General features: G+C 49.5%; 1 protein-coding gene across 1 annotated transcript in view; it reads left to right on the plus strand.

Annotated features, from left to right (window-relative positions):
• The first annotated feature begins 350 nt into the window (after nucleotides 1–350).
• Nucleotides 351–14,892, plus strand: part of Ccnjl (cyclin J like) — a 63,528-nt gene continuing 48,986 nt past the window's right edge. The window contains exons 1-2 of the mRNA XM_006971610.4: nucleotides 351–557; nucleotides 943–1,047. Coding sequence (XP_006971672.1) covers nucleotides 985–1,047 — 63 coding nt within the window. The 5' untranslated portion in view covers nucleotides 351–557; nucleotides 943–984. The remainder of the gene's footprint in view (nucleotides 558–942; nucleotides 1,048–14,892) is intronic.

The following is a 14,892-nucleotide window of genomic DNA, read 5'->3' on the forward strand; positions in this document are numbered from 1 at the left end:
GAAAAGAAAGAAAGACAGGTGGAAGCGCCGGCAGGTTGGTAGGAGCAGCGCATGCGGAAGTCAGAACTTTCTGGGGGCGTCCCGGCCGCTGGTTCCACGCGCGGCGCGCGCAGGTGGCGCCTTTTCCCCCCGCCCCGGGATCAAGACGGAGGGGTGATTGGGGACCCTCCCCCCCTTGAGTCTCGGGGAAGGTGAAGCCTAGCTTTCCTCCTGGGCGAGGGAGGAGGGTGGGCAGGAAGCTCAGCCCAGCGCCGGGGAAAAGAAAGACTGCCATTCCCAGCCCCCCGCCCCGCGGGGCGCGGGGCGCCGGCGGCGCATGCGCGAGGCCCGGCCCCCAATTCCCCGAGCGAAGGAGGGAGGCCCCCGGCGGCCCGAACTGCGAGCCGCGGCGGGACCGAGCGCACGCAGGGGCGCGCCGGTGGCCGGGCTGGACGGGCTGCGGAGGCGCCGGTCGCGAGCACGCGAGGTCAAGGGCCGGACGGCCGCCGGAGGGCACAGCGCTCCCGGTGCGGGGAGGGACCCGCCACCCGCGATCCCCCACGCGGGGACAGCAATGCGTGAGTCTCGCCCCGGCTCGAGGGCAGGATGTGCGAGCAGGACAAAGGCTGGGCGGCGGGGGAGGAGTTGGGGACTCAGAGCTGGTGACCCAGTCAGCCCCGGGCGAGCTACTGCGGCCAGCAACTTTGCAACTTTTGCAGAAGGGGACATTGGAAATTCTGCAAGTTGTTGCACACAGTTCTAGATCGCCCCAGGTTGGGCGGGCGGAGAGAGGGGAGGGTACACTGCTCTCTTTTCAGGACAGCAGGCGACCACCGGCTCCGCAGAGCGGGGCAGGAGGGGGCGCCCGTCCAGGACGGGGACAGGGACGGGCTAGGATAAGGGTGACCGAAGGCGGGGTGGGGAAAGTGTCTCCGGCCGCTGAAGCTCCCTGTGTCCTCGTAGGGTGCACCCAGAGGTCCCCGTAGCCTCGGATCTGCGGCGGTGATGGATGAGCCGTGGTGGGAAGGGCGCGTCGCCTCGGACGTCCACTGCACCCTACGCGAAAAGGTCAGTCCCTCCCAGCCCTTGTCACTCGCACGGACTGGGTATTTAGAATTACTTTCGCTCTCGTGTACGTGTTTTCAGGATGTCCCGCGTGGGAACTCGGAACTCTTGGTGCTTATTTGTGCGCCGGCCCTTTTACCTTCATGGAGGAGTGTGATCTTCCTCCAGGGAGAGGACCTGGAGATCCAAGAACTTGAAGTCGGTTTTTCAGGAGAGCAGAGTTCCAGGCAACTAAATGGAGAGTAGTTATCTTTTCCCATTGAATTTACCTCCGGAGATTACTTTAAATGGTACAAGAATGGACTTTAAAAAAAAATACTGTGTACTCATTTCAGTGTGTAGTTCAAAGACACATAATACACCAGGTCTGCATGCCATACATGATGCTGATTCTTCCCTTTATTGTAATAATGATGTAGCAATGGCTTTTAAGATAAAATTATTAGCCTGGTGCCTAGCTCAGTGGTAAAGCAGATGCCTAAATAAATTTATATAAAAGTAGTAAAGTTAGAAATATTAGGTAGTTGATGAGAATGCATTGTTAAGGTAGGAACTGATTGGAATTTAAAAGCCAGGCCTGGAGGAAACGGGAGGATCCCACAAGTTCAAGGCCAGTGGGGTCATGGTGAATTCCAGGAAGGACTGGGGGCTACATAGTGACACCTTGTCACAAAACAAGAGAAAGAAAAGAAACACTTAACTGGAAGAGGTTGCAAGCTAGAAAGCCAAGGGAGAGAACAGAAATTCCCCTGCCGGTTGGCTTTCTGTGGTAGAAGGTGGGGATGCCTGAAACATGATCCTGGCTCCTCTCCCCTCCCCAGGCTGCTGGTGGCCACTGGGAGGCTGAAAAAGCCCAGTGGACTGGAGGCTTCTCTGTGTTTCTTCCTACTTGTACCAAGGCTGGGAAGAGTCGTTTGGACACTTGGTGTGCCTATGGAAGTGGAGCTACTGTAACAAAGTACTGGAAGCTGGAGGACATCCCGCAGCAACAATGTATTCTCTGATGTTGGAAGGGTCCGGAGATGACCTTTCCAACTTGTTTTGGAGACAGGGTCTTGGCGTGCAGCTCAGACTAGCTGTCTACTTACTGTATGGTCCAAGCCGTTCTCAAATTCCTGACCCTGTTGCCTCAGCGTTCTGAGTGCTCTTGGCTTCCTCACAGTCTCTGCCTCGGTGTCATCTCATAAGGTCTGCCTGAGGGTCTGTGTCCGTTGTCTCATAGGAGCCCACCCTAACCCGGTAGGACACAACTGTCCTTCAACCGGTACCTCTGACAGGATATGACTTTCAAGTCAGTTCACATTCTCAGGTCCCAGGTGGACATGAATTTAGGGGAGAGGTGTTCTCAACTGGTTTGTCAACCCAGTGTAGAACAGAAGTTGTCTTACTGGGGCATGTGGCTCCCTGCGGAATCGAGTCCCCATTCCAGCACATGTGTACTGAGCTTCTGTGGCAGTCCTGTTGAAAGAGTCCCCAGATTCTTGGGGGAGGGGGGACGACTTATCAGATAGTCAGTGTCTTCCAGTCACAGAAATACTTTATTTTTTCTCTTTTCCTCTACGTTGATCTCTCTCTCTCTCTCTCTCTCTCTCTCTCTCTCTCTCTCTCTCTCTCTCTCTCTCTCTCTCATAGCTTTCCCATGTTACTTTGCTCTTTCCAGAATAGAATGTTCCAGTCTGGGGATGTGGAGACAAAATTGAGCACTCATAATTCTTTTCAAAAGCAAGTCATGGTACTGCACACCTTTAACTAAGCATTCCGAGTTTGGAGGTCAGAAGTCAAGGCCAGAAAGCAGAGTCAGAGGAGGTAGGGATTGTGCGTGGAACAGTAGGTTCTTAGTCCTTTTCTAGGCGTGTTGGCTGAATGAATGCAGGTAGCGAGGGCCACTGGGGAACTTGCCTTCCTGATTGAACATGCCTCAAGTGGTTACCATTTCTGCACATAGTTTAGGGCCGGATAGGAAGAGAAAGCTTTGTGGAAACAATGTAACTCCGAGTTCAGTTGCCTGAGACATTCCAGGCTCGAAGCTGACCTTAGGGTCAAATCTCATTACTTACAATGTCCCACTTCCTCCAAATCCTGCTGACTGTATTCTTGCTGCATTTCTTCTCCCTCTTCAAAGATGTTTAAGAGCGTTTGGCTTGATGCAAGTTTTGAGTGAACAGTTCGTGGTAAAGGGACTGGTACCTCGGCTGGTCTTCTGTCTTTGAGGAACAAGGGCTGGCCCCTTATCTTTCCCAGAAGGGTGATTCTGTTTTTTACTTACCCATCAACTCTAATAATGTGTTCTTAATACTGTAGAACACCTTTCCAAGTGCCTGGCACCCACTGGACACTCACCCTTGGTTGAATGTTGCCAGACGGACACAAAGCATGTTTGCATACAGGCTGTGCAATTGTTTTTGTGGAGCCGCTACCAGCTACCCTCTCCTGGTGGCCGCAGAGGGCACAGCTGCCGTCTCGGGAACAGTGGGAGGGAGCCCCACCTCATCGGATGGAAGAGTCTGGTGCCGCACATACAATAATGTGGGAAATTTAACACTGTAGAAATAAGTCTCGGTTTTGTATGCAAGTTGGTAATGATGGCATCTCCTGAGCTGGCTTTTTACCTTCTCTCGGCCCAGATGCTCTGGTTCATTCTTTCCCCCATACCCATAATTCCATTGTGTCACTTTCTTCCTTCAAGACCTGCTGCTCTTCAAATAAAATTCCCAGAGGACTGGGGACATGGTTCAGTGATGAAGAGCACTTGTGGCTCTTTGGGAAGACGCAGGTTCAATTCCCACACCCACATGACTGCTCACAACAACTGTAGCTCCAGTCCTAGGCTATCCAACGCCCTCTCTTCTGGTCTCTGTGGGCACTGTGTGCACATGGTGCGTAGGTATACATGCAGACAAAACGTCCATACACATTATGAATAAATACAATATTCAACAACATTCCCAGTCCACACCATTACCTGGACTTCCTGACAGAGCCTCTCTGGCTTACTCTCTTATCTTGTCTCTGTGTCCCTCCCTTGGAGCCACACTGACTTCCTCTCTGTCCCTTGAACATGTCAAGCTTCTTCATGCCTTAGGGCCTTTGTACTGGCTATTCATTTGCAGTCTGTGTTTCTCAGCCGTTCTCATAGTGTCCTCCCACTAATTTCTTATCCCCCCCACACACACCATGGTTAGATCGCCCTGTTTTATTCTCTTTGTAGCATTTACTAGTATCTGAAATTGTCCGCTCTTAGTTTGCTGTCTTTCCCCTGATTCCAAACATATATGCTTCACAAGAGTCCACCTAAGTCTGTCTCGTGCGGTTCTGGGGCTTCTGTGTCCAGAGAAATGGAGCCTTCCCTGTATGTTTAAAGTGAGGGAAATGAATCATTCATTAAACTGGGGAGAAATATTTTATAGGAATTAAAAAGGTCAAGGGAGACCATGTAAGAATATGAGCTATGTGGAAAGTGTGTGGCTGGTCTCCTTTCCCCCTTAGGATTGGTTTGTGGGAGCCCAGTGGACTCCTTCCTATAACATGTGCTCAGCTAAGGCTTAGGTTTATGGAGAGTCTCCTGGGGTCACTAAGTATGTCAGTGATCCCTGTAAGAAAGGAATCCTAGGGGTCTGGAGAGATGGCTCAGTGGATAAAATACTTGCCATGCAAGTGTGAGGACAGAGTTGGAATCCCCAGCATGCACATAGAAGCCAGGCAGGCATGGTAGCCACTTGTAATTCCAGCACTCAGGAGGCAGAGAGAAGGTATGCTAAGGGCAACCAGGCTAGCTAGACTAGCCAGAATTGGGGAGTTCCAGGTTCAGCAAGAGACCTTACCTCGATAAATAAAGGGTGAATGGAGAAGACATTGAGTGGTAACTTCAGGCCTTTACACACATGTGCACAGTACACACATACACACACACACACACACACACACACACACACACACACACACAAACATGCATGCTTACCACACATATTTCAGGTTTGTTTGTTTTTTAAAAGGCATCTTAGCTGTTTGTGGTGGCACAGAATCATAACACCAACACTTGGGAGGTGAAGGCAGGAAGATTGGGAGTTCAAAGCCAGCCTCAGCTACATAGCAAGTTGGAGGCCAACCTGAACTCCATGAGAACTTCCCTTACCCTTTCTCCCAGGAAAAGGTGTTTGTCATCTCATGAGACCAGTGCACAGTGGTGGGTAAGACTCAAAAGTGAAAGTGACATGGTAGTTTGCTAACAGCCCTGGGTCTGGTGAGAGCAGGACCCAGGAATGAGATGGTTCACCCAGAGACCTTCCACCCAGCCTAGATAGGATTCAGGACTGGATTGGGGGCAGGGTGCCTTTCTACCAAATTGTCTGGAGAAATGGCTCCCACTTCTCCCTTTCCAGGCCACCTCTGTCCCACACCAAGTCCTTAAGTTTCACCTGTGGTCCTCCTTCTCGGTCCTGAAGCTTCCATGGAAGACCCCTTTAATCCTAAAACACACTGCCCCTCAGCTTCGCCCCTTCCGACCTGTCTGCTGTGGGTTGAACACTAGCTGTAGCTCCTACAGGAAAATCTGTTCCTCACCTGTGCACTGAACCTGAGAGAGGAGCAGATCGTGACACACACACACACACACCCCCCCCCCCGGGAGGCATGGGGGATGGTGGTAGTGACGGTTTTCATGGTCCATACCCCTTCAAGTATCAGATTAAAACCTAGAGCTCTTTTTTTTTTTGTCCCCCTAGAAAATGTGTCCTCCTAAGTTTAAAGTTAATACAGTCTTCAGTCTTCTTCTACCTAAGAGGTTCACATAAGTTTGGGGTGCACCCAGAGGTGGGGCACAGACAGCACCTACCTTGAGGCTCACCTTCCTCATCCCCACTGTGTGTCTCAGCCTCGCTGATCTCGCATTTACTTTGCTATGATCTTTGCCGTCCATACAGGAGCTGCTCCTTCAAACGTGGCTGTGAGCAGCCTGTGTGGGGGCATGAGGTATGCCTCATCATGGCTCAGAGGGACCTCGGGGGCCACTGCCTTACCTAATACACACAGCATGCCGAGGGTCTAGAAAAAGGAACCCGGAGGACTTCACTCAGACTTGTTGAACAGCTGTGCAGTAGTGTTTTTCTCTTCCTAGTCTTTGGCATGGTGGGGGCTCCTGGTTCAGCTGGAGCTGACCTTAGTGCTGGCTAAAGCGTCGTACACCGGACCAGGGGAAGACACCTTCTCAGCTACGGAGACACCTGGGTACTGTCCTCTCAGATAATGCTGGGTGGGGTCGTAAGAAAACAATTAGCCACAGAAGCAGGTGTCCTGGCCTGGACCAAAGTACACTGTAGTGATCTTGGAGAAATGACTACATATTGAGCTCAGATAATAGGACTAATTTCTCCCAGACCTCAGCCGGGGGAACCATTTTCCTTCCTGAATTTTATCCCCCAAAGAGCAGCAAGTATAGACAAAGCTCGCTGTCATCTCCTTTGGCTTTATGTCCAGGTTGTAGCCCTTACTCTCCAACTAGGAGGAGCGGGGTGTGAAAGCCAGCAAAGAAAATGTTTAAGGACCCTCCCTCATGCCTGTGATTTCGTGCTGGCTTGGCATAAATACCTGACTTTAGAGGTTTTCGGGATGGATTCTTTCCTCCTAAACCCACAATGTGACACACACACACATACACACACCTTGACATGACATGGTGGATCTAGCTTTCTGGGTTCTAAGGCGCCCGCAGCCTAGAGACTTTTCCACCAGGTGCTCCCTGTCTTCTGGAGTGGAAGTCACGGGGTACCTTAGGGTCTTCTCATGCTGCCCTAGACCGAGTGAGATCTGTTCAGCGCCGTATCATCGGACACATTTCTCCTACTTCCCGAAACTACTTGATTGCACACTGAGAAGACCTTACCCACGTGAGACTGTTTCTCTTTGCTTTGATTTTGTTTGCATTGCTGGGATCAGACCCAGGGCCTGTGATTGCTGGGCAGGTACTCTCCCACTAAGCTGTGTCCCTGGCTTTGCAAAACCACGTCTTGAACCAGTGGATTAGTAAAGGACATTTTTAGTAGTTTATGGTTGCATTTATTACAATTACCTTCCAACACAGCGACAACAAAGGTTTTGGTCAGTGATCAAACTATTACAGCTCCTCTACTTACTCTACATTTTACACCTTGCTAGCATCTATCTGTGCCGTATCTTGTTTATCCCCCATTTTGGTTCCAGTGCTGGGATTCAGCCCATTTTACAGATGGGGACCTGTAAGGCACAGAATGAATGACTATATTAAAGTCACTCTTGAAAAATGTTTTAGCAAGGAGTGGGAACGTAAGCTGGGCCGGAAGGGGATCTAAGCTCTGTTGTCCAAGACACTGTAGTCTGTTTCATTATGCCATGGTCTCAAGGAACTGTGCTTTCCTAAACCACCCTCAGATGCTAGCAGCCGCAGGTGCTGGCTTCACTCCAGGCCTTCAGAAGGGCTGTTGTCAAGCACACCCTCTTTGATGGATCCTGGCCATGCTTGGGGCCTCACCTGTGTAAGATATTCTTGCCTTGAAGAAACATGGCCTCTGCCACCGCCTGCCCTTGGGTAGACACAGCGGGCTCTTAAATGTCACCTGTCTTAAATTCCTTTTATTTCCTTACACTCGCCCGAGTCTCTGTCTCCTAAAAGAACAATGTGACCCAAGTCCATGTTCAAAAGTCTGACTAGGAGCCCGGCTCAGTGGTGCAGGCCTTCAGTTCCACTACTCAGGAAGCTGAGGCAGGGGGATTGAAAGTTCAAGGCCTGCCTAAAGCAAGTTTAAGGCCAGCCCGAGACAACTTACTCACATCCCGTCTCAAAAGTTAAGTTTAAAAAGGGCAGAGGACAGCTGGGTGTGGTGGTTCATGTCTGTGATCCCAACACTCAGAAGGTGGAGTCAGGAAGACTGGCGTGAGTTTAAGGACAGCCTGCCTTACATAGAGAGCTAGCTCCAGGCCATCCTGGGCTGCAGAGGAATGCCTTGCCTCAAAAACACAAAATAAATAAATGAATGAATAAATAAATAAGTAACGATATAAAGGTAAGGAATTCAGCTCAGCCGAAGAGTTCTTGCCTAGTATTCCTGAGACCCTAAGTTGAATCCCTGAAAGAACAAAATAAACTGGCCATTGAACAAAACAGCCCAGCTTGGCTATTGTCCGTTTGGCGTTTCCACTCCCTTTCCTCTTTGGAGTTCTGAACCCCTTTGCACACAGGGGGCCATTTTCCATACGTCTGAGACACACCCAGTTCTCCAGGGAGAAGATGTCCTGGCCACTGCCGCCGGTGGCATCTGTCTAGTGTTGGTCTTGACCAGCCCTAGCCCGCCGTAGCAGCAGGGCTGTCTCATGGCTGTCTTGGCGGCCCCTTCCTGGAAGTGAAAGGAACTAAGACTAGAGTACCGAGAGTGTTTCCTGCTGTCTGAGCTGCAGAGCTGACTTGAGCTGCCCAGGATGGGGAGACAGATGGGATGGGAGACTGACCAAGGAGGATGGGAAGCTGCTGGGGCCTAAGTGGCATTCCAGATGGCATTCAGCTGTCCAGCTGTGCAACCCCTGAGCCCAATGCGTCACATCTGTTTTTTCAGTGTGTGTGTGTGTGTGTGTGTGTGTGTGTGTGTGTGTGTGTGTGTTACTGGGAATTGAACTGAGGACCTCACACGTCCTAGGCAAATGCTCTACCACGGAGCTACATCCCCAGCCCTCTTTTTCTTTTTTTTTTTACTTTTTGATTTGAGGCAAGGTCTTCCTCAGTTGTCCAGGCTAGCCTGAATTTTGATCCCCCTGCCCCAGCCTCCCATATAGCTGGAATGACCAGCCTGTACCATGAGGCTCAACTCCTTGTAAGTGTCTCATAAGAGGATAGGATAAAATGTGTGTTCACGGGCGACCTCAGGCCTTAGGGTACCAAAGTGTGAACACAGCCCCCAGGGGAGACTTGGTCTTGTTGCTTCTTATCCTGAGGAAGCCCAACTCTTGAGTTCTGGACCACATACTGTCCCTGCGATAAGACAAGGATGCATGCTTTTAGTGACCCTCCAGCCTCTGAAGAACGTGATACAAAGACTGGGCTGGCATCCTGGTTGCTGGGGACGCCTGTACTCACTAGCTAAAGGAAGGCAGAGCTTGGAAGGCTGGAGCTGGTCCTGAGCCTGTGCCCTTGACTTGTTCTTTGTCTTCTTAAGTTATGTATCATCCCCTTGGGCAAAGGAAATGCAGCCAGACATTTTCCCGAATGTGAGCACCTAGCAGAATGAGGTGACACTGAGGTTTACACACGCGCACGCACGCACACACGCACACACAAACGCTCAGAGAGAGAGAGAGAATATGAATTTGTCTGTTTAGAAATCTTCAAAAATAAACACAAGAGGACTTGGAGAGATGGCTCAGTGGTTAAGAACCCTGGCTGCTCTGATCTTCCAAAGGACCCAGGTTCAATTCCCAAAACCCACATAGTAGCTGACAACCATCTGTAACTCCAGTTCCAGGGGATCTAACACCCTCTTCTGGTCTCCTTGGGTACTGCACTCACTTGGCACACAAACATACACACAGGCAGAACATCGGTACACATTTAAGAAAAGAGATCCAGGCTAGTTATGAACCTGTGATCCTCCTGATGTAGCTTTTAAGTTCTGAAGTTAACATGCCACCATGTCTAGCCTGTGTCTTTAAGAATTTGCCGACATCGTGCACGATGCTTTACTTTATAGTTGTACCACGATTTCTTTGCTGTAGGATTAAGTTCCAATGCTCACTTGCTTTTGCCAAGTTCAAGTGTGACTGACATGCTGACATAGAGTAGGATGCACAGGTATGAAGTGTGCATACTGTTTACAGTGTATTGTGAGTTTTCGAGGATGTGTATAAACAGGTAACTAGCATGATCAGAACAGATGTCACCTGAACCTAGGAAGCTCCCTATTCCTCTCAGTCACCCAATCCTGCTCCCAACCCCAGATCATCCATAACCTACTTCTTCCTCCGACAGCTTAGAATTAGTCTTTTCTATGATTTCATGTGCGTGTAAATGGAGTCACATATGCCCTCTTCTCTGCCTTTCAGCTTGACATGGTGCTTTTGCGATTCATCTGTGCCATTTTGCCTTTCGGGGGTCTGTTACAACAGTTTGAGCAGCCGTTATTCCCCCTAAATGTCTGTTGGGTTATTTCAAGTGAATCACTTAATTGCCTATTGCACTGTGGTGATGAGACTTATCTGCCTGCCTGTCTAGGGATAAATTCCTAAAATGAAGTTGTGCATGACAAGATACACTTGTAAGAACCTTGCCTGTCACCAGTCAAATTCTCAAGAGGGTACAGCAATGTATACTACTGATGGTGATGAAGCTTGCTAACGTTGCTAACGTTGCTAGCCCAGGTAGAATCCCTGTTAAAAAAAAAATTAGTGCCCTTGGATCAGCTAAAAGTGATGTCTCATTGGCTGTGTGTAGAAAAGACAGGAACCCCAGAGTGAGAATGCCCCCAAACACAAAGGCATGGGGAAGGGCACTCTCTTAGGCCTCTCAGGGGGCCATGAACTTCCAACTGTAGTAAGGAACGGGCCTTACTGTGAGAGGCTGGGTGGGGGCTGTCGGGAGCCTTTGCTGGAAAACTCTTGCCCCCTCTTAACCCTGGCACTGCAATGTACTGCAAGTGGCAGCCACTCAGTAATTGGATGCATTGGAAGCAGTTTCAATTATCTTGAGACTCAGGGTCTCATGCAGGTCGCTGGAGCAGATGGTGCCAGAGTCTGGAGTCATTAGAGTAGACCTCATAGATAGCCTTATCTTTTCTATTGCTGATAATTTTGGTCACAAGAAAAAAAAATCCAATAAATTTTGGCACCTCTGACTCTGAAGCTAACCATTATGATTTTTGTTTGTTGGTTTGTTTCCCCTTGATTTTTTTTTTAACCCATTAAATTTTTTTTAGACAAATTTATTTTGCATTCCCCCCCTCTGCCTGCCTCTCCCAGATTCTCGTGTGTGTGTGTGTGTGTGTGTGTGTGTGTGTGTGTGTGTGTGTGGTGGGAGGGGTGTTATCTAAGCCAGTCACTTCTTAATTTTTTGGGTGTGTGTGTGACAGTCTTTCACTTTGCAACCTTGGCTGGCCTGGAACACTTTATGCAGAGCAGGCCTGGCCTTGAACTCACAGAGATGCACTGGCCTCTGTCTCCTGAATGTCAGGATTAAAGTGTGTACCACTATGCCTTGCTCACTTGAGACATCAGACCAAGTTTCTTGAGCTCACCTGTTCCCTACACTGACGGCCAGGAAGCCCCCAGGGGTCCACCTGCCCCTGCCTCCCTTCCATGTGGTTAGCTCCTGAGGGCAAGGCTGCACCTCGTTGTCCTGAGCAGGGCGTGCTATTGCACAGGGGTCCTTGTCAGAGTGTGCTCATCACAGACACCTTATGCAACCAAGGACGGTGCATCACAGCCCACATTGCCTCCTTGAACTTCCCCATTACCACAGTCTGGAGGGGCAACAGCCTAGGTACCAGTACTTCTGTCATACTGGTAGAAAAGGAGCCTCAAGACCTTAAATACGTACTTCAGGCCCCTAGTAAGTAGGAAAGTTAGATTTGTGAAACATTGCCACCCACTGTCCCTGGAGTGCCACCTTAGCCAAGACACAGCTTTGTGGTTGTTGTTGTCTCTGTGTAGCCCTGACTGGGCTAGCCCTCACTCTGTAGACCAGGCTGGCCTTGAACTCACAGAGATCCACCCTGCCTCCTGAGTGCTGGGATTAAAGGCTTGTGCCACCACGCCTGCCTCAAGACTTACCTTTTTTTTTTTTTTTTTTTAACTTATATTCTGGCCTCAGTTTCTCCTTTTTTCTCTCCTCCCAGTCCCTCCTCGCCCTTCCTACCTCCCAATCCACTCCTCCTCAGTTTCTGTTCAGAAAAGGGCAGGCTTCCTATGAATGTCCACAAAACATGGCATATCAAATTGCAGTAAAGCTAAGCACCTCTCCCACGTATTAAGAGATGGGCAGAATTTCACAACTATAGGGTTGCAATTAGGGGTGGCACAGCATGGACTCCCCCTCACACAGATGACACCGGGGCCATCCCGGAGCTGGGCGTGAAGGTGGGCGTTGTCCAGAGCGTTTGACTTGGTGCTGACATCAGGCTTCTTTCCCACTAACTTTGGTTAAGACAGAGCTGCAAATGAATACTCGATTTCATGAACATTTTAACACTTCTGCCTTCTCATGCTCTTCTCTGTGTACATTTCCTGAACCCAGCCGCAGAGAGAATTCTCCATCACCCTGAGCACTCCAGGCTTTAGTTCTCATGGTTCTGTGTATTTATAGACAGAGTCGCTGCGTAGCCCAGCCTCACCTCAAACTTGCCATCCTCCTGCCTTCACCTTCCGAAATTAGAATCTTGTAAAATTTTGCCCATCTCTTGTGGTTACTTTAAAGCCCAACCATGAAGTAGTTTCTGGGAGATCTCATCAGATCAGTGGGGGGACACCTGGCTGAGGATGGGGACCACCCAGGAGGTAACATTTCTCGGGGAGGAGATTCTAATCAGGAGGGAAGAAGTCAATGCATCCACATTAGGCTTTGCTGCCCTTGAGTTGGGGGAAGCAAACTTCGGATATCTCTTTGGACTGTCTTCACTTTAACAGCACTCAGTATGACCCACTGCGGAGCCTCTTCATCTACAGCGTTTGATGAGCTCCATATATAACTCACTATCCCTGATGCTCTGCCAGGGGAAACCATATCCCCAAATCTGCCCTGCCCGAGAACCTTAGCATACCTAAGGACATTCCTATAAAACCACTTCCAGCCATGTGCTAATGCCCACGCGAGTCTGTAGTGACGGTATACCTTTAACGTGTGCTTACTGTGTGCTCACAAGCTGATATCTGTAGGTAGTAGCCACCATTTAGTGAGTGCTCAGCTGTCTGTTAAGAGCTAGATTTCCATTCTGTTGCTAAGACCTCTTGCAGCCCTCTCCAATACCCTGGGATCTTACGGATAGGACAGGCTACGTTTAGAGAATTGAATAACTTACCAAGACCACAAAGCTAGTTTGGAAGTTCAGTATGGCCACACATACACATACACATACACACACACACACACACACACACACACACACACACACACACACACACACACCGTCCCTGTACAATAGGCGAGAGGGTTTGCCTGGGGAGTAACGAAAAGCTATAGAGAATGTTTTTTGAAAGATGAGGGCAGGTGGAGACAGGTATGGAAGAGTTGCTTTAGCATGGCCCAGGGCAGCATATGCCAGTCACGCAAAGCATGAGCCCCACGAGGACTATCTTGGTGATTTAGAGGAAGATGGGGATGGACCAAGAGAGTTTTGGGGATGCTGATCTCCCTAGAAGTTTACACCTTATCCCCAAAGCATGTGGAGAGCTGTGAGAAGAATGTGAGCCAGGCGTGCTGGCTCACGGTTATTGGACCCCGGTTCTCAGGGGGTTTGTAGCTATCCAAGGCAGTGAGTAGCATGCGAACCAGCGCAGGAAGTGTGCATGCCCTTAGGTTTAGGCATTAGGGTCACAGAAGCGAAAGGCTGCATGTCGCTCCCTGGTTGGAATAAAGGGGATCCATAGCTGGAGATGTCCAGCATTTTCACAGCAAACATTGTTCTTGGGGAGTCCCAAAAGGAAACCCTGTCTAGTAATGTTGAAAGACAAGCTGCCTACTAAAGGAAGTCGCTGGTGTTTACTGGATGCCTACAGGGCACCTGCCATAGACTGTTGAACGAATGCCTAGTACACATATTTCCTTCTCGTTATGGACGTGACTTCGGAGAGGCGAAGAATGGAACCAGTTGTTTGAGTGCTTGCTTAGCGTGCACAAAACCCTGGATTTTATCCCCAGCATCACATAAAACAGCATGGTGGCACATACCTATAATTCCAGTTCTCAGGAAGTGGAGGCAGGAGGATCAGAAGTTCAAAGTCATCTCTGGACACATAGCAAATTGGAAGACAGCCTAGGATAGATGAGGACTGTGTCTGAAGAAGGGAAGGAAGAGGGGGAGGAGGAAGAAATAATTGCCCAAACATTCCTAGCAGCCCTTTTATGTGGTACTTTTTATTTCCCCCTCAGCTGACTGCACACGAAGCCTTGGGAGCCTCTCTGATTTGAATGTAGAGACTTTTACCCTTTTTGAACTGGCTTGCAGAGTACAGCCAAGTGCTGGTGCGGTTTCCTGAACTCGAGATTCCCTGAGTCGGGAGCTGGAGAGATGAACCTCATTCGTAGGGTTGCTGCATCAAAGAAGTGGCTGGGGGATTTCACACAGCAGAAATGTATTCTCCTGGTTCTGAGGTACAAGTCTGAATCATGGCGTCAGAGCTCAGAGGGGGTCCGTTCCTGCCTCTCCCAGCTTCCGGTGCTTGATGGCAGTCTGTGGTACTCCTTGAGGTCTAGTTGAGTCTCTCTAGTTCCTGCTCTGTCTTAACAAGGCTTTCACTGTGCCTCTCTTTACCTTATCTTCTTTCTGTGTGTCTGTTTTGTGTTTTAAAAAAAGTTTGTTTTATTTTTTTTTAAGATTATTTTATCTGCCAACCATGGTAGCACATGCCTTTAATCCCAGCACTAAGGAGGCAGAGGCAGACAGATTTCTGTGAGTTCGAGGACAGCCTGGTCTACAGAGGGAGTTCCAGGACAACCAGTGCTGTTAAACAGAGAAACCCTGTCTGAAAGAAACCAAACAAATGAAAAATTTATTTGATCTTGTTTGTGAGTGTTTTACCTGCATGTATGTCTGTACACCACTTGTGTGCCTGGGGCCCTTGGAGGTCAGAAGATGGCATTGGATGCCTTGGAACCCAACGTATGGATGATTGTGAGCCACC

This window comes from Peromyscus maniculatus, chromosome 8, assembly GCF_049852395.1.
Source record: "Peromyscus maniculatus bairdii isolate BWxNUB_F1_BW_parent chromosome 8, HU_Pman_BW_mat_3.1, whole genome shotgun sequence".
Classification (NCBI taxonomy): domain Eukaryota; kingdom Metazoa; phylum Chordata; class Mammalia; order Rodentia; family Cricetidae; genus Peromyscus; species Peromyscus maniculatus.